This window comes from Trichomycterus rosablanca, chromosome 19 (genome assembly GCF_030014385.1).
Source record: "Trichomycterus rosablanca isolate fTriRos1 chromosome 19, fTriRos1.hap1, whole genome shotgun sequence".
In the NCBI taxonomy this organism is placed as follows: Eukaryota; Metazoa; Chordata; class Actinopteri; order Siluriformes; family Trichomycteridae; genus Trichomycterus; species Trichomycterus rosablanca.
Window position 1 is genome coordinate 7492332 of NC_086006.1, and position 20703 is coordinate 7513034.

Genomic DNA, 20703 nt, shown 5'->3' on the forward strand with positions numbered 1-20703 from the left:
GTTGGTGAAATGGATAACGCATAGTATGTTAGGTCGTTAAGATATGTTTTTGATTCCCACCTCAGGTCACTGTCTGTGAGGAGGTCCTAAAACATATAGTGTGTGTGTGTGTGTGCACTGTTTGCTTTAAATTATCCCTGTGTAGGTCTGAGTGAATATGTATTCAAACAATATTTTAATTTGACTAAAACATCACATAAACGACCAACAATAACTGTTAAAATAAAGTGACCTTAATTTTTATCCTTTGTAGTTTTAAATGACAACACTGATTCAAAAATAATACTAAAAGAAAATAAATAAACTTTATTTATATTTTAAAAAATTAAAAAAGCTGGCTTACCATCAGTATCACTAAGTGGACATCGTTATTTACATGTTTGATTTGACCTCAAAAGACACACCAGTTGGCGCTCGTGAGTTTATTTACCGCTTGAGGTATTGGTCACGCGTCTGTTAGACCCCTGAGCTAACGATAAGCTCCGCCCACAGCCAATTTCACTACCTTATAAGGTAATGTTAATTGACAGACCTTGTCATCACCTAACATTACAGGTGTGTTTACCGTTAGTAGTTTTAGTGATTTAGCTATTAGGACATTTCTGCTTAAGAGAGAGGCAGAACCAGCATGGCATGGGTTCGAAACTTACAAGCGCCCACTACCAATTAGTGGTGGTGTGTCCAAAGAACAGGAAGTTAAGTATGCACAGTGTTCTAGTATCTATAACCATGTAAAACGCTTTTATTATTATTTATTTATCAACTATTTTCTTCATGCCGAAAAAACAGGGAGCTAAACATAACATAGGCCTAAATAAATACATTTTGTAATGTGACTAAAATATATATTTCAACATAAGCATTTACGATTACTGACCAATCTTCCGAGTTCGAATCCCAGCTCTGCCATGCAGCCACTGTTGGGCCCTTGAGCAAGGCCCTTAACCCTCTCGGCACCAGGGGCGCTGTACAATGGCTGACCCTGCGCTCTGACCCCAACTTCCAAACAAGCTGGGATATGCAAAGAAAGAATTTCATTGTACTGTACAGTACATCTGTATATGTATAGATGACAAATACAGGCATTCTTCATTCTTCTGTCCTGGTCGCGGTGCCACAGTAGGCTAGCGTTTCTTTATTTAGAAAGCATATTTATTTTTTGTAATTTAACTTGTTTAATGATGTCTGTTTTCTGTTTTGTTATTTATTTTTAAAGACTGAGCCGCTTGATTTACTTTGGGTTTAATAGTATACATGAATATAATTAACATGTTATATAAAATCATTACACTTGAAAAATGTACGCAATAATGTAAAATAAAACAATTTAATAATGTAGGAGGATACAGAGCAAAACTTGCCTTTAAAGTAGAGTGTAGGCAGCTCTAGGACCTTGTCTTGGTTTTACAGCCATGTGTAATAAACGACACTCATACGCTGAAAATACTTTGTAAACAGTTGATTAAAGCCTCTTTCAGTTCAAGGAAAAAGGCTGGGCAATAAAATCGGCCAACAACACACAGAGCTGAATGATGTAATTTCAGTTTACTGTCCATTTATATCCAAATACAATCCAGTAGTATAATAATGTTGACATCTTTTGAATTTAAAACACTCTTTAGCAAGAACTACCCAAATGTGCCATGATTATTCAAGTGAGCATTTACACATAGATCGTAGAATGAAAACATGCACTTTCAAGTGTTTCTTTTAAGGATCTTTACTAAAAAAACTTACATTCATAAAAAGAATCATTTAAAACAATAAATAAGTACAGAGTTTAAAAACTCATATAACCGCTTACAATTCCAGCTGCAAATGCTCTGATCAGACATACATTTACATAAAGTAAGGGGGTCAAAAGTCTAAGACCATGTGAAAATGCTTTAATTTTCTTATTTTTATATTTATCAGAACAGTGTAAGCAAAGAAATACGTACATCCCTTATATCTGACCACGTTAACAAAATAAAACACATTTTGCATCCAGATCTATGGAAGTCCATTCCCTTTGCCTGCAGATAAAAGAGAGCAGTGGTGGAAAGGCATTTATAATTCTGCAAAAAAACCATTCTGCATTATTCCTTTCATACTGGTTTAACTAGCATTATACAGTACTGACAAATACAATTCTAAGAATATACTCTAAATACATTTAAAATATACAGTATTCACAATGTACAATGATATTTCCTATCAGAGCAGTATAATGTTTAGTCAGGAAAAATGACATCTGAGGTAATTCAAGAGTATTTACAGTACATTAAGCATTTTGGTCAATAAAGTATGAATGACCTTTAACCCTCAAATTCCTGAGTCCTATAAAAACTGAACAGAAAAACCAATGTGCCAATATAAAACGAAAAAGTAAACGAGAAAGTATTCAAAAGAGCACTTAAAGTGCTATACCACTACTTTAAAGTGCACTTACACACTGCAGACTTCTAGATCCTTATAGGCAGAGGGTAAACCCAGAAGATGGGAGTCTTGGCATTTAACAAAACACACACACACACACAGCTGCAGAGAACACTGTGGTAAACACTTGACAGATCAGCAGCTACTTTGTAAAAGGGCAGTTATTTTGCATCAGCAACGAGCTTATTTGAGCGCGCCACTCACGTGGTGCTGAAGGTCAACAAGGAACAAAATTTCTGCTTCAATCCTTACTACTACCCATCCTCACCTCCATCTTGCCAGATGTGAGGAATGCTAGAATCGTCTGGGTTCGAGTACGTGTGCGAGTTATCTGTGTGATGAGGTGGCATGCCCGAGCCAGGGTGGGCGTCATGGGTTCGGCAGCAGAGCCAATCCACCAGTCTCGTACGAACTGGTCGAGTACAGAGCACAAACAAGATGCAGTTTGCAGCTCCCTGAAAACTGTTTCCAATTCCCTGTGCAGAAAACAAAATGATATGGGCACGTTCACAACAAAGCAACATCAAACGTTTAATCAGGCATCATAAACAATCCAATTCATATAACCCTTTGGAAAGACTACAGCTGTATGGTCAAGGGAGTCGGCATGAGTACTGGAGGTCCACATGGGGCATAGCGTGACTATACACAACTCTTTTCTATAAGAATCCACTATTCGCTGGTGTAAAGAAGTGACAATAAATTTACACGTGTCAGTGAGAGCGGGTGCTAGGCTGTGCCTTCCTAGGCCAGTGTGAGGTGGTGCCAAATGGCAGAGGAATTGTATCAACGACTTGGACATAACTGAAAAGTAGACTCAATTCAATTTGTTTAAAATATACATACAGCACATCTAAAACATTATAAGGCAAAAGTATATGGACAGGTGGCCATGAGCTATATCAAAACCATGGGCAATAATATGGAGTAACCTCCCCCAAAGGCTATAACAGAATAACTCTTTTGGAAAGGCTTTCAAAAGATTTTGAAGTGTGTCTGTGAGAATATGTGCCTAGAACATTTTCCCCTCTCCTCAGCCTTGGCCTAACAGTAGAATAGTTTTCACCAGTGCCCTGCTGACCAGCAGCACTAAAGGTGGACGGTCTTAACACAGACCTCGAAAGATCCAAAACATGACTTTTGATCCGCATATTTAATTTGGCACAGGTTTCACGCTAAATGACACAACCCTCCCTATTTACCCGGGCTTGGGACCAGCACTAAGAACGCACCAATACGTGCACCACCAATGTAATGCTCTAAATATAATATCATTTTCTAGACAAACAGATATATGGTTCTGATAAGGCTGGGATTGTAGCTTACGTGTAAAGTGACGAGCACGGGATTCTGTCTGGCAGGAGAGTCGAGGAGAAAGAGCACAAAGCGCACAGTGCTCCATATGCGCAATGTGATGAAGATGATGGGGATGAAGGTGAGCTTTCGGTCTGCCATGGAGGGAAATGAGTAGGAAAGTCTGTTATTGGCCAGTATGGGTCTGTACTCCAAGAGGGCTGCATGCTAGAGGGAAAGTGCAGGAAAAAAACAGAGGTAAAATTAGCTTTTTTTTCTAGCCACAGCTGCAGAATCTTATTAAGCTAACAGATGTTGATGTAATGATGCTTTGTTTTTCTTTTTTTGCGATGACTTTAACCTGAAATTTCATAAATAGTGTGAGGCCCCACACTGGACTGGTGTCCTGTCTAAAGTGTGTTACTGCATTGTACCTGTGATTCTGGTAAAGCCAGACCCCTCATGACCAGTGGTAAAGCAAGAAAATAAAAGAAAGGACCATCCTGGATCTATACTGAAAACAGAAGCATGGACAACCACAACGGGCAGCTTACCGCTTTATGAACATGCCTCTTGATGAGAATGTACAGCACAGGCAGGATGATGTAAGCAAGCAGCTCCCATATCTTGCCAGTCAGCAGCATCCACAGCACGTGATCCTTTTCCTTAATGCTGACCCAGCACCAGCCAACAGATACCTCTGAGGCATCATAGCCAATTTTCTGCAGGCACACAGCTGCTACTGTGATGGCCAGAGGAATACCCCAACTAAACATTACATAATTAAAGAAACACACACATAATGATTTGTTAGACTGAGCAGATTTTTAGATTAAAGCATGGTCATAAGATACAGGGTGGCACACATCTGGAACATCATTTAAAAAAGCCTAATGCCATATACTGCATGGGGCCAGCAAAAAGTAGTGTGTGACAGAAAATTTTTAATTTACACTAGAAGTATTAATACATAATCAATTACTACTTGCATTTTGCCAGTAGACATATTCCAAGAATACTGCTACAATAGAATGTTACTGGATGTGTATATGGTGTACATGATAAGAAGTGCGTCAATTGCATTGTATGACGTCCAAAACCCAGTTGTTAACTGTGGAATCTTCCACCGTCCTACAAGGTCACAGACAACAGTATAGAAAATTTGTGCACCAATAGTTTTAGGTTAAAGGGCTGGCTGTGCTAGTGTTATTGAAAAAAAAAAAGGTAAAAACCATAAGAGACAGAGGGGTTATTGTGTAGTAACATCGACCCTGGGGACCGTGGTTTGATCCTAGCATCTGATCACTATATGTAAAGGATTTCACATGCTCTCCAGTAACTTGTCTTCTGTCAAAAACAAGGTGGGTTGACTACTCTAAAATCGCATCTAATTGTAAGTAAGATTAGTTAAATTGTGGATTGCGCATGTATAAGGGCAGTGGTGGCCTAGTGGGTAAGGCTTTGGGCTTTCAACCTTTTAGTCGAGAGTTCGAATCCCAGCTCTGCCATGAATCCACTGTTGGGCCTTCTCGGCTCCAGGGGTAGGGTGGCCAGTCGTCCGGCTTTAGGTCGGACAGTCCGGTTTTTCAGCTGCCAGTCCAACGCTAGGACAGACACTTAAAAATCCTCCTTTTGGAGAGAACTGGTTACATTTTTGATCAATATTATCTGTCATTGGCTCAGGTACATGTCAAAACAAATGCTCGCCCACCACTGGCCAATCGCAGAAGGTCCGCCCTCTAAATGCTAGACTGTGATTGGGTGGTTGAATTTCGCCCCCTCGCTCTGTTCTGCATACACCTCTACTCGAGTCAGTTAGTAAACTTTTGGAGGCAGCGAGGAACAGACTTAAATATCAAAAGTAGACACAACATGGTGAGTAAAACAGTAATTTGTTATAGAATTCTTGCTTAAATTGGTCAAAAACTCTGTTATATGGGTTATGGTTTCATTCTGTGTGTTGCAGTATCATGTCCCCCTGTTCCTGGTATGACGTCCTACTTTTTGTGACTATGAATGTGGCCACCCTATCCAGGGGTGCCGTGCACTGGCTGACCCTGCACTCTGACCCCAGCTTCCAAACAGGCTGGGATATGTGAAGAAAGAATTTCGTTGTACTGTACATGTGTACAGTATATATGACAAATAAAGGCATTCAATTCAATGTACCAGCGCCCTCTCCTGGAGATATTCCTGCCATGCGCCCAGTACATACTGTTAGAGCAGTACCTGCTGCAACCTTAGCCATACTAAAGCACTTAGTAAAACATTAATAAATAGATACAAAACATCTAAACTGACACAGGAAATTAAAACTAGAAGCTTAAGTGTTAAGTTTAAGGGAAGAACGGGTTACCCGATGAGATGGAAATAAACGTGCAGACTGTCGGCGAGTCTAGGACTGGACCTGACGATGATGATGTACAGGTAGATGGCGATGGCTACAGTCCAGAAGAAGGAGCTGGTGTTGGAGAAGGTGGACACAGCTCCTTGTGTAATACAGTCCCAGGTATTGGAGGTAAAACTTTTCAGGGTTCCATAAAAGTAGGAAAGTGCTGAGAAAAGATCAGCTATAGAGAGAAACAAGAGCAGCCGCCTGGGTTTAGTTCTCAGATCCGGCCAGCGTGCGTATGTAAACATTACCAAGAGTGAACCCGAGGCTGAGAGAAAACACGATATTAACACCACTACCAGCTCATAAACTAACACGTCTGTCTGTCCCCACACCGCCATGATAACCACAAACAACTCGGTCAACGTCTAACACCAGATTTATACTCGTTTAGTCCAGTTATAAAGGTGTCGGTCAGCCAGGCGTTTCCATTTTACTTAGTTTAGTCGCGTCGCGCTTTAAAATTCGAGGAACTCAGCAGCTGTTGAACTCTATTAAAAATGATAAAAATGTTAAAACCTGTAAAGATTTTACACCATGATTCAGACAGTTAAACGAAGTTTCGTCACTTGGAGAAAAACATGGAGGTGTTCTAACCCCTCCTGGGCTCTATAACTCCTCCCAGTCTTTCCTCAGAAGATTCCGGGCAGGGAAGTACAGTAAATCACTGAAGTACTTTCAGTTCCTTCAACACTTGGCATTAAACTCATAAACTAATTTATTTCATAGTTTCACAGACTGTTTTATACTGGTCTGAGTCGGGGTGGGGTCGGTACTACCCTAAACAATCAGGAATACACCCTGGACTGGGCGCCAATCCATCACAAAGCAACACACTTACAGGGGTTGGACAAAATAACTGAAACACCTGGTTTTAGACCACAATAATTTATTAGTATGGTGTAGGGCCTCCTTTTGCGGCCAATACAGCGTCAATTCGTCTTGGAAATGACATATACAAGTCCTGCACAGTGGTCAGAGGGATTTTAAGCCATTCTTCTTGCAGGATAGTGGCCAGGTCACTACGTGATGCTGGTGGAGGAAAACGTTTCCTGACTCGCTTCTCCAAAACACCCCAAAGTGGCTCAATAATATTTAGATCTGGTGACTGTGCAGGCCATGGGAGATGTTCAACTTCACTTTCATGTTCATCAAACCAATCTTTCACCAGTCTTGCTGTGTGTATTGGTGCATTGTCATCCTGATACACGGCACCGCCATTGGATGCACATGGTCCTCCAGAATGGTTCGGTAGTCCTTGGCAGTGACGCGCCCATCTAGCACAAGTATTGGGCCAAGGGAATGCCATGATATGGCAGCCCAAACCATCACTGATCCACCCCCATGCTTCACTCTGGGCATGCAACAGTCTGGGTGGTACGCTTCTTTGGGGCTTCTCCACACCGTAACTCTCCCGGATGTGCGGAAAACAGTAAAGGTGGACTCATCAGAGAACAATACATGTTTCACATTGTCCACAGCCCAAGATTTGCGCTCCTTGCACCATTGAAACTGACGTTTGGCATTGGCACGAGTGACCAAAGGTTTGGCTATAGCAGCCCGGCCGTGTATATCGACCCTGTGGAGCTCCCGACAGACAGTTCTGGTGGAAACAGGAGAGTTGAGGTGCACATTTAATTCTGCCGTGATTTGGGCAGCCGTGGTTTTATGTTTTTTGGATACAATCCGGGTTAGCACCCGAACATCCCTTTCAGACAGCTTCCTCTTGCGTCCACAGTTAATCCTGTTGGATGTGGTTTGTCCTTCTTGGTGGTATGCTGACATTACCCTGGATACCGTGGCTCTTGATACATCACAAAGACTTGCTGTCTTGGTCACAGATGCGCCAGCAAGACGTGCACCAACAATTTGTCCTCTTTTGAACTCTGGTATGTCACCCATAATGTTGTGTGCATTGCAATATTTTGAGCAAAACTGTGCTCTTACCCTGCTAATTGAACCTTCACACTCTGCTCTTACTGGTGCAATGTGCAATTAATGAAGATTGGCCACCAGACTGGTCCAATTTAGCCATGAAACCTCCCACACTAAAATGACAGGTGTTTCGGTTATTTTGTCCAACCCCTGTACATTCTGACTGACTGATCTACACCTACATACAGGCAATACAAGGCAACCTGGGATGGAACCCATGTCCATATGAGGCTGATTGATGATTTTTATTTTATTTATTCAAGCCAAAATGTTTCAGCATGGTCAGGGTCGCACTGGGTCCACAAAACACTGTGCACCAGGCACTGATACATGCCTGACAGGACACCGATCCACTTACACCTAGAGCCAGTTAAGTGCAGCCAATCCACCATCCACCACATAAGCCTTTGTAAGAGAACTACATCATTTAAATGAAGTGAAAAGTTTATTTGGCTATTCAGCTGGTCCCCCAGTGACAGAGTGTAAGGAGGCAATGCTGAACTAAAAAATCAATCTGTTTATCTGTAAATATACTAAATGCCCAATAGATGGAGCAATGTGGTTGTACACCTGCTACTTGGCCTATAAAGGTTCTGATTCTGAGTAACAACATACCTTATATTTTTATATATTTTTTGGTGGTTAGGGTATATAGATGGTTAGGGCAAATAAAATTTTATTAAAACATACCAATGAGTGATACAAATCTGTATTTATTATTATTTCTGTTATCACCAATAATAAGAAAAATACTACTACTAATAATAATAATAATGTAAACAATTGTTGGTGCTAAATGGATGGGCTAGTCTTAGTTTGTCTGTACCTGCTGATTTGGAACTGCTGATCAGTCTACAGATTTAACACAGAATGGTATGAAAACGTATTTCAGGGACGAGAAAGGTGGAAAGTGCACAACAATGCAAAAAGTAGGACAGATGGGCTTTAACAGCAGAAGACCACATTAAGTAATTACAGTGTTGTGAAAAAGTGTTAATTTATTAATAATTAGGTTTAACTAGACAAGACACCAGTCTAATGGGGGCCTTCCATGAATCCTGTTACATATTGCGTAAAGGTAACAAGTAATATTAAGTAATATTAAGTAATATTAATAATAATAATAATAATCTAGGGCAGATGGAATGTCTTATTTATTCATATATCCCAGATTATAAAAATAATACAAATCAAATTATGTGGCCCTAGGTGGTTTTGAACCAACATCAAAAAATTGAGAATTATTTCAAAGAGGTTTTAGAATATATACCAAGGCACAGTAAATCTCATGCAGTTGGGAGCCTTAACTATTACTACTACATTAGTCATAAAATGACTCAGTGAGCCACTACACCCCCTGCACTGGAAACAGACATAATTGAATACTATTTCAATTTAATGTTGGAGATAATAAGTCAGTCAGGGTTTTTCTTGCCATAATGGGAGGAAAAGCAGGAGTGTGCCGGTTTCCAGTGACCAGGTCATTGATCTTGCTATTTTGCTGATGCGCTGAAAAGGGGAAAACTCCCCAGACTCATTTCGTTTTGTACAAGGCAATGCAGAGCCTCAGCTCCTGAATTACTGCAGTGCTCTGTCTTATACTCTGCAGCAAATGCATCATCTTATCTCAGAGAGAGAAAGAGAGAGAGAGAGAGAGAGAGGGAGAGAGGGAGAGAGAGAGAGAGGATAGATGACCCTTGTAAAGAATTATTTGCTCCCTTGGTTATTCAATCAACCAGTTCACCAATTAAAATCCCCTCCAATATTCGGGTGAATATGAGTAAAAATTCATTTCAAGAAATTCAGCTTTTGATAATGTTTTTAATGTGACACTTAATAACTTTTTTTTAATGTGCATTTAATAACTCGTACCACCTAATTTTGCAAATAAAATAGTACTTAGTCGTCTCCTATAACATCTTACAAAGCTGGAGAATACAGATCAGTGATTTTCAGACCGTTCCATTTTCAGACCTTTACAGAATCTTTCCAGATCAACCAGGCTACTTGGCCCTCTCTTGTGCATTTTCCTCTTTAGCTCATCGCACAGGTTCTCTATGGGGTTTAAATCAGGGGACTGAGATGGCCATGGCAAAAGCTTTTTTTTGTGCTGATCTGCTGGAAGATCCAATGATGACCCATTTTTAGTTTCATGTTAGAGGCAGATAGATTTTGTTTTACAAAGCCCTGGTATTTAATGGAATCTAGGATGTTATGTACCCCTGTACTAGTCTATTTATACTTTTTTACTCTGGTGATAGTTTTGGAGACATGCTGACTGAAAGATTGGCTCTTTGGATTTCTTTCGCCTGTTATATCATCCTCCACAATGTTTGCAATAGCACTCGGGAGTCATACTTTTTTACTCTGGTGATACTCTGGTGATAGTTTTGGAGACATGCTGACTGAAATATTGATCCTTTTGATTTTTTTTGCCTCTCGTATCATCCTCCACAATGTTTGCAATGGCCCTTGGAGCCTTGAGAGTCAGACATCAGTAAAAATCTGTGGGCAGATCACATGCTGTGCATGTAAGATTAAATAAAGTTATTTTAGAATTAAAAGTGTCTGCAAAAAAGAGGTTGAAGTTTCTAAAACGAGAACAGAAAGACTTGCTGGCAAAAAACATTTGAAATCTGTTAAACCAAATGGAGTTACTATTTTTTATGTTTACTAATTAAAAAAGTAACTGTACAATGCTGTTTAAAAAAAACTTAGCAAGCTTGTCCAAGCATTTGATTATACATTCCCGGTCTAATATGTTGTTGTCTGTTAGGATAATATTTTTTTAGATCTTTATTCATTGTCTATTTTACCACTGCATCATCCTTTTCAGGGTCATGGTGGGTCCAATTCACTGGCCGAAAGGTAGGAAACACCTGGAACAGCTCACCAGCAGTCACACACACACTCATAGCTAGGGTTATCTCTAATTTACCTGACTGCATGTCTTTGGATTGTGGGTGGAAACCGGAACACCCAGAGGAAACCCATGCGGACACGGGAAAACATGCAAACTCCACACTGAAAGGACTAGGACCTCTTCACCTGGGAATCAAACCCAGGCGTCAAATTACCGTGCTGCCCTTTTTCAGTATTTAAAAAATAACAAAATCCAATTAATAATGAAGGTGTCAAACAAGTGCATCTCTGTAACAAATGAATAATTGTTTATATTGCAATTTCAGTACTACTGCAATGTAATGTACAGCACTGACTTGAGTTTGTGCTTCCAATGTTTTAAGCACAGACAGATCAGCACCATGATTTCACCAGCAAAAGTCCCTCTGACTCACTACATAGTGACTGTATCCTGTACTTGCACAACCTGCTGTTCAAAGGAACACCAACCACCATGTGAGGAAATTCTAACTGCACACATCAACTTCTGAATATTTTTATTATTTTGTAGTAGTTTTATTTTGATCTGTAAACTGCTAACATTTCCAAATACACATACTTAAGAGGATTCACTTGCTGTGTAAAGAAAGTCATTCAAATTCGAGGCATGAATACAGATTCCTTGAATTCAGATAGTGAGGGTTTGAAATTGTTGATCTAATTTAGACATGAGCTTGTAATAGAAGTGTGGGAACAAAGTCCAGCATTTATAAATAGGTTGGCATTAAATACATAAATAAATATTAACCATTTTGTGTTGGCATGATGCTCAAGCCCAAGGCAGCCTTTTTCTTGTTTAGAAGTTTTCCTATGTATAGATTCAGCATTCAGAATGCACCACGTCTGCACCAGCCGAATGTTTAGCTTGTCCTCTACAGCATGCTTCAGCAAAGTGGTGCACTTAATGTAATCACAGCTCCTGCTGAGAGGAACACTAGATGGCAGCTACTTTATTAAGGCCTGAATCCGTGGACAGCTTGAAAAACAGCTTCAGTCATTCAGCATGCCAAAGCTGTCTCTGACAACCTCTCGGTTACAGCCATGCTGTCGACTGTCAACGCTCTTATAAAAACAAAAAACATACAGCCATACTGCTACATGTGATGGACATCTATAGATCTCTGGTCAAAAAGCAATGTCAGCTGATTTTAGAACATGATAAAGAGATAGAAAGAACAGAGCAAAACGTACACCACACGTGTACATGCTGTAGTTTAACAGCACATTTTTACAGTAATATAATATTTTATTATTTTACAGACTGTAATAAACCTATTAAAATTCCCTTACATTTGGACTCATAATCTGATGCCACATCTCTCAATTCACATACATATATGTTTACTGCTTAGATTATTTTTAAGTTAGATGAAAAAATTCAGACAGCTAAAGTTTTAATAATCTAGCTAACCAGTTTAAATTTTGCAATGCAGCCGGTGTAATATTGTTAACATTACAGACACAACACTGGAGATTTAAACTGTATTAAAAATTACAAATTAAAATGGCTAACAACCCCAGTAAATGTGCATTTTCTGTTCTGCACAGACACAAAAATATTATACACATTATGCTACATACATTTAAAGCAACATGTAATATGTTTTTTATTCAATTTAATGGTGGTTAATTCCTGGCAAAAAAATCCAGACACACACTCTTCGTTAATAATAGATTATGTATATTATTTAATTGGAGTGTATTAAAATGCATCATTAAACACTAAGGTGTGTCTACAAATGGGTTTACATGGGTTCGGCCAGCTGTCTTGAATACTAGTAGAAAACATGAACTGTTTTGTAACCTGTAAATGTTTTAAACATATATTTTAAGGATGCAGAATAAAAGACCTTGTGGCTGTCTACAAGTCGCCACACTATCAACAAAAATGGTATCAGTACTAATTTATAATGAACAAATACAGAAGCAACTGGATTAATGAATAAATATATGATCATACTGGCCCAATAATGTACGTCCACAAAATAAGAGTACATACAGCACATGGGAGTAAAATATTGAGGCTTGGTATCATTTCAGACTAAAATAAAACAACAATATCAATAAAGCAAATACATATTATTAACTAATTATTAATTATGAATTTTATTAGGTAACATATTTAATCTGAATATTTCAACAGTAAAAAATAAATAATTTAATCATTTTTACACACACACACTAACACACATTCCAATTTTTTCAGTTTCAGTTGGTATCATTTCAGACTAAAATAAAACAACAATATCAATAAAGCAAATACATATTATTAACTAATTATTAATTATGAATTTTATTAGGTAACATATTTAATCTGAATATTTCAACAGTAAAAAATAAATAATTTAATAATTTTTACACACACACTAACACACATTCCAATTTTTTCAGTTTCAGTTGGTATCATTTCAGACTAAAATAAAACAACAATATCAATAAAGCAAATACAATCATGAGCTGTAGTTGGACCAAATAAATGAATTAAATGTATTAGTATTGGAAGAAACAGTAATAACTCCCAGTACAAAGCCTGACTAAATAGAATTAAATAGACTTCCTCACACATCAGCTGTCCAGACGAAGCTGGATGGGCATCGCATGGTGACGAGTTTCTGCGGCAGTATACTTGCTGATTGCTTCGTTCTCACTCCTCACAACAACCAGCTAAGACACTGCCAGAGAAACACTCACAGTAGCCAGTCCTCAAGATGCTTCTTTCTTTGTTCTTTCTCTTTTCTTCTGTGTTTCTCGTTCTAACTCAGATGGATGCTTTTTAAGGACTTGTTTTGGATACTCTCATTATGTGATCAGGCAATTTTTATGCAAGTGTTGATGAGAGTCCTGCCTGTAGAAAGAAGAAAAAGCAGTTAAGTTCGATCAACTACACAAGGAGATAATGCACAGAACAGTGTGACAAAAGTGAAACTGGAACATGGAACAATGCATAAATATCTACTCACAATGACATGACTTAAATCACCTTATTGTAAGAAAAATGATGTTTAAGTATGTGTGTGAGGGTTCTTATAGTCATTTATTCATTCACATTTACTTATTCAGTACTGTTTAATAATTGTCGGGTTTGGGCACGGGCAGTGGTAGCACAGTGATTAATGTACTGGACTAGTAATTAGACTCATTCACTGGTTCGAACCCCACCGATGGGCCCTTGAGCAATTGCTTCACAATTGTAAGTGGCTTTGGATAAAGGCATTTGCTAAATGCTGAAAACTATGAATGGGTTTGTGGTGGAAGCACAGAGCACAAGGCAAATGTGCACCATTGAAAAGACAGCATTTATTGCAAGGCAACACTTGTAGGGGCAATTTAGAGTTGCCAATTTATCTGCTTTATGTTTTGGGGAGTTTGGGGGATACCAAAGTACCCAAAAGACACCCACACAGACACCCACAGTATACAAAAATTCTCTGACAGTAACTGAAGATGGCGCTTAAACCCACGTCCACAGGACTCATGTTGCTATGCGGCACCTCTTGCTATGCGGCATTAAAAATAATCTGTAACTATATTATTAAATAATTAGTAACAACTGAGTGGACTCAACATTGCTTTTATAATAAGAATGTATAATGAACTAGAACTTGTTTGTTGTTTTGTTGGTCCATATGAAAAAACTGCCTTTCACAAGAATGCAGTAATTCAACATTTATTTGGAAAACCCCGTTTCCTTTTGAGTACTTTTAGGATGAAGTACTGGTTTAGGCAGAATTAACGGAAATACCCGACAAATTAGTTATCAGTACGCATTGGTGCGTGGGTCTCAGTGTTATTACAGTTTAAAAAAAAATACATTTTATATTAATTTTAGCTATTATTAACATTTTGCCATTCAAGTTGTGTTCGAGGTTATTGCTATTGTGGTTTGTCTAAATAATATATAGATATTTTATTTTATATATTTTATACTAGATGCAGAATAAAAGTAATTATTAAGGTTTAATTATTATATACTGTACATGTATTTAATATATTTTTCATATATATTATTATTATACACTATATATTTGTCATTAAAAGTCTACATGTAATAAGGTAAGTACTTGATGTTGCTCAGTGTGACACTGAAATGATTTTTTGTTAAGAAAATTAAAAAAGATTAATAGGAAATATTTGCAGTATTACCCTTGTCTCCCCCCTTAGTATATTATTTAATTGGAGTGTATTCAAATGCATCATTAAACACTAAAGTGTGTCTAGAAATGGGTTTACATGGGTTAGGCCAGCTGTCCTGAATACTAGTAGAAGAAATGAAATGTTTTGTAACCAGTAAATAAATATAAAAATAATGTATTTTAAGGATGCAGAATAAAAGACCTTGTGGCTGTCTACAAGACACCACACTATGAACAAAAAATGGTATAATTAAGAGACAGATCAAGACGAATCAGTACTAATTTTTAATGAACAAATACAGAAGCAACTGGATTAACGAATAAATATATACTGGCCCAATAATGTACGTTCAAAAAATCAGAGTACATACAGCACATGGGAGTAAAATATTGAGGCTGGTAAATTAAATAATTTTATTTTTAATACGTAACTAATTATTAATTATGATTAATTATATTAAAATAATTAATTATGATTAATTATTTACACGCACACACTAACGCCCCATTTTTTCAATTTCAGTTGGTATCATTTCAGACCAAAATAATCCTGACTAGATAATAATGAGAATAACTAAAAAAGAATAAATAATAACTAAATAAATGTGCTTTGGTGTCACAGTCTATTAGTGCTGAGATCTGCAAAAATCTCAGAGGTGCTATTGGACCTTGACCAGAATAAAGTGGTTAAAAAATGAAATGAAAAATAAAATGTAAGCTGAAACTATTGGGGTAAAAACTAATGAATTGTTCACTTCATAAATTTGCAATCTGGTTACCTAATTAAATGCAATCACCCATAATTCAGTGAACTAACACACACACAGACATACACACACACTGCAATTATCTTGCCCAGGCCCAAATAATGCCTAGGAAACATTATTTGACAGTTTTAGGCATGATGTTTGGAAGCTAAAATTGTTATATGAAAAAATTTTAAATATTCACTATTAAAAAACACTTGATTCAACCATTATTAAAATCTGATTTCAGATTGCATTACGTCCAGATTGTATTCCTGCCTTATATACTGTCTTTTCAGGAAGGCTTGAGACCCAGTGTGACCCTGATCAGGGTAAAGCAATTATTGAAAATAAGTACATAAATGAATTTAACTTTTTTAACTGCTTTTTGCTTTGTCAGGTAATAAGCGCTCCTTTATGTGCCTTTTCAAGCTTTCAAGCATGACCCTCCTCAACCTAAAACAAACTGTGACTCATTCATTCACAAATAAACGATGAATCCAAGGTCAAAGGATTCAATCTATATGTGCCTATAGGAGCATGCAGTATTCAGCTGAGGGAGAGTGTGTGTGTGTGTGTGGGTTGGTGTTTCGAACCGATGAATAAGTAAAGGAGTGTGAGAAGCACAGACGGGTCAAGTCCAGGCTGTGATTGGCTGAACACCCACAGAGGGAGCAGTCAGATTTATCAGTCGGTATTCCCCCACAGTAGAGTTATTTTAGGTGGTTTGCTTTTCTCGCTGCATGGCTCTGAGTAAAATGTGTACCTCATTGGCGACTGGAGAGGCCCTGCTACTCTTACTTTTTATGGACTGAGTAAGGACAAATAAGACGAACAAAGATAGACAAAGAAGAAGACAGAGTAGGAGAAAACAGGCCAGCTTTGCCAAGGACAATTTGGAAAGGTCGGGGATCAAGCTATGGCTGGCCCAACAGACTAATACATTATTTATGGTCCCCAAAAAGATCATTGACCAGAACTGACCAAGTAATTTTAAATATACAGTAATCCCTCCTCGATCGCGGGGGTTGCGTTCCAGAACCCTCCGCGAAAGGTGAAAATCCGCGAAGTAAAAACATGTGTTTATATGGTTATTTTTATAACCCGATTCCATCGGCTTTAGCATTTAGCATCTTGTCATTAAAACCAATGGATTGAGGTAGCACAGCATGCTAACGTCAATATAACATCTCTCTTCATGTAACGATAACGGTTACATTTCCTGACAAGACCGAACTTGCAAATAAAAACACTCGGTACAAGTTTATCCAAGTTAAAAATCAGTAATATTTTATTTACGTTTGAAAAGAACTCCATTCGTTTGTCCGTACCTTCAGCCAAGTTTATTTTTCTGCGAGAGAGGCGCACCTGACCCGCAATGAATTCTGGGATTGTCTTGATCACTAAGGAAGCGTCGGATGCTCACTCATTTTTGAGTGAAAATAACGTTGAAACGTTAAGAAGTGAGGATATTAAGGCATCTAGGATTTGGAACAGCCTCCTAATCGGGAGCGCGCACAGGATGACGTAAAATGCGTCTATGTAGAGAGAGAGAGCTAGCTTTTCAAACACACCCCTTGTCTGCAGAAATCCGCGAACCAGCGAAAAATCCGCGATTTATATTTAGACATGCTTGCAAATAAAATCCGCGATAGAGTGAAGCCGCAAAAGTCGAAGCGCGATATAGCGAGGGATTACTGTAGTTACAAACACGATAACGAGTGGTGAAGTAGGTTACAGACCACTGTACTACCTAAGCATATCAATCATCGATCTAATACTTAAAGCCCAATACTTACAACACTGTCTCTGGCAATTTTTGTAACTTGCTGTTTATCATGTGCTTATTCAAAATGGATAAACTCTTTAAAAATGGCTAAGCTTCTACAGGCATTCATAAAACCTCTAATAAGAGGTCATAGAAATAGCCAAATGCCTAGTATAGAATTAACTCCTATGGACTTGCTTTTATTCTGCACGCTGACTGTGCAGCGCTTGTCGACACCCTGCCACGAACATATTACTCAGGCTTAAGGCATTATAGTAAAGCACAGCTCCACAATTATAAGCTCGTAAATCCCACCCAGAGACAGTGGGTGAGCATGTAGCACAAATCTTTCATAGGATCTACTGGCATTGGCATTAATTGTGTCTACATGCACAGATTTACTAACAGATTTAGGTTTAGTTCTGATCTAGTGTTTATGTAAACAGAATAATTTGGTATATAAATTATGGTTTTTAACAAATATTTCATACACTCCTAAAATCAGTTTGTATTTTTACATCTGCAGATGCAGAAGTCTGGCCAAGATTTGAGCTTATAAATGTGTGTCTCAAATCACATCCTAAATACTCAATGGTTGTAAATTATATGCCAGATTAGTGCATGGGCAACAAAATGGCACAGCTGGTAGAGCAGGAGGTTCAATCAATCCTCACATCTAAATTTCACTACAGAACCCCCTCCCAAAGGTACTAATTCTCTAGAGGAATTTTGTAGATATACCTCAGAAAGCCGAACATCCCACCAGGGAGGGACAAGTCATCCCAGACAGGAGGAAGGTGGGACAAAAGGCCACTAAGGGGTGCCGATTGTTCTCTGGAGGCTGCGGAAAAAACGTGTAAAAAAAAAAAAAAAAAAAAGAGAGCTGCTTACACGAGGAGATAAACTGCCCCAGATGAAGGCCCTCTTGGTTAAGCACTGCTGGGTTCATAGGCCATGCCTTATTACTGAGGTGCACAGTGAAACCCTGCACCTGCAAGAACTGAAAATGAACCCAATTGCCGGATGCTTGACCAAGGTAGAACAACTGTGCCAAAAACAGTGGCCAAAATAACACAAAGTAAAAAGTGAAAGCCCACAACAAAAATAAAATACATAGCATAAACAAAAACTGGTTGTCACAATATGGCATGCTGCCCCGGCTGCCTGTGACAAGCAGATTTTCAGAAAAGAGGAAGGATGGGGAACCCAAAACAAGACGGGGTAGAAATAACTGAGTCAGCACCCCATTCCATCAACTGGTGCAGCCTGCGTCCAGTGTAGGCCCTTATGTGGGGTCTGCTCTGGAAAAGGGACATCATGCTATCTCTGGGATAATCGTGGTTCCATCATGAGGCCCAAAAGTGCAGCAATCTTGGCCAGGTTCCCATGAAAAAAAAAAGCAATTGTATGTATCGTATGTGTGCCTAAAAACAAGAAAGCATTCCACTAAAGCAGGCTTTTTTAAACCCTGGGTCAAGGCCCACAGCCAAAAAGAAAAGAAAAGAAAAAAAGAAAAATAATAATAATTAAACAAACGTATTCTTGTGGAGGGAATAAGATTCATTTTTTGTGTTGCCTGGGTCTCATAAAAAATCAAGGACAAAATGTGGGTCGCTTGAAAAATAATTTGAAAAACCCTGCATTAAAGTGCAGATCAGGGTAAAAACTCATATTTTATGTTAAGCTTAGGCTGTGCAATAAATCTTTTTAGTAAGTACTATGTGATTTGGGATACAGCACATAGTCTTTTTCTTTAGTTTTGTTTATGTAGTACCATGAAGAATGATATAACAAAGAAACTTTTTAACTATATCATTTACCGTGGTCTAATGCAGAAGATTCCATATGATCTTCCTAATATTTTAAAACACACAGGTAAACACTTGATGTGTAGTTAAAATTCGGCCAGTTGTTTAATCAAAGTAGCCACTTATCTAACCACTTATCTAAATGCACAGAGCACACGATAAAAAAGTAGATACAGCAGCATTCAGTGATATCATCATTGCGCCAAGGCCAATACTGTGATGATTAATAATAATCCTTCTGCACTGACAGTCAGGCACCATTTATGCAGGTTTATGACAGCTCATGACATGGCATTTCCAGGTCCAGATGTGTTATCTATGCTTAAGCAAACACAACTGTAATTAGGAGGCTATTTTAGTTCCGGATCAACCCAGGTTTTTGTCTCATACAAAACATCTTTCAGCCAGGAACTGTGTAATAGCTAAAATAAATGAATGAATGAATGAATGAATTATGTAATAAACCAACAACACATAGAAACCAGCAAAAGAATGATTATGACATTTGTACTGAATAACATCTCAGACTGATGATTTATTGGTATTACGGCTAGCGTGACAGCCCTGGATAAAGCACACATTTCTATGCTATAAGATAAATAACTGAAAAGTAAACCAAAATACAGTGCAAATCTATATGTCTGTAGTAGACTAACACATATAAAATGTCTCGCTTACCTCAGGCAGTAATAATCTCCACCATCAGACTCTAACTACCATTTAATCAATGCTTGATTTCCAAATTTTACACACCCTCAATGAACAAAGTGGACCTGGCAACTCGTGGGTAAGGCGTGCTAGGTGTGTGTATGTCATTTGACAGCACTGTCACCTCTGTACACACAGGCTAGAGGTGGAGAAGTGTTTTGACTAGAAAAACATGTAAGAATACATGCTACTGGTCTGGTAACACTTTCAACCTCTTCCTCAGAACAAAATGCCAGTTTAAGTAAAAAGATCAAAAGCATAATAGTGCACGAAAATAATACAAATAAACCATGCAGATTATGCATAAATGACATTACATACTAATTTAAAAATACATTACAATTAAATAATAAAATAATTACAAATAAAATAAATACAAACTAAATAATATTGTTTTAATGTGTAATTTGGAGAGAAAACAGGGTTGTCATTGGGTTTGAATTATGTGTTTGGAAAAAATTGCTCTTAGTTTGACAAGATTTGTTTGTACTAATTAGGCTGCATTACCACATTTTAAATCAGGTATCTTAAAAGTAATTGTAACATCTGGAAGCATCTGGTAGCAATACCCATGCCATGATCAAAATCACTCTGATTACAT

At 38.1% G+C, this 20703-nt stretch overlaps 1 protein-coding gene across 2 annotated transcripts; it reads right to left on the reverse strand.

Annotated features, from left to right (window-relative positions):
- Window positions 1–1555: 1555 nt before the first annotated feature.
- On the reverse strand, window positions 1556–6634 carry gpr157 (G protein-coupled receptor 157). Of its 2 annotated transcripts, none has more exons than XM_063016173.1 (4): window positions 6068–6634; window positions 4266–4479; window positions 3745–3939; window positions 1556–2894 (listed from the first exon to the last, which is right to left on the reverse strand). In XM_063016173.1, exons 1-4 carry the CDS (start codon window positions 6442–6444, stop codon window positions 2673–2675), a joined length of 1008 nt encoding a protein of 335 aa, XP_062872243.1. In that variant the 5' UTR covers window positions 6445–6634; the 3' UTR covers window positions 1556–2672. The 2 variants fall into 2 exon arrangements, with proteins under 2 accessions (XP_062872243.1, XP_062872244.1); XM_063016174.1 differs by lacking the exon at window positions 6068–6634 and adding an exon at window positions 5186–5396.
- Window positions 6635–20703: the final 14069 nt, after the last annotated feature.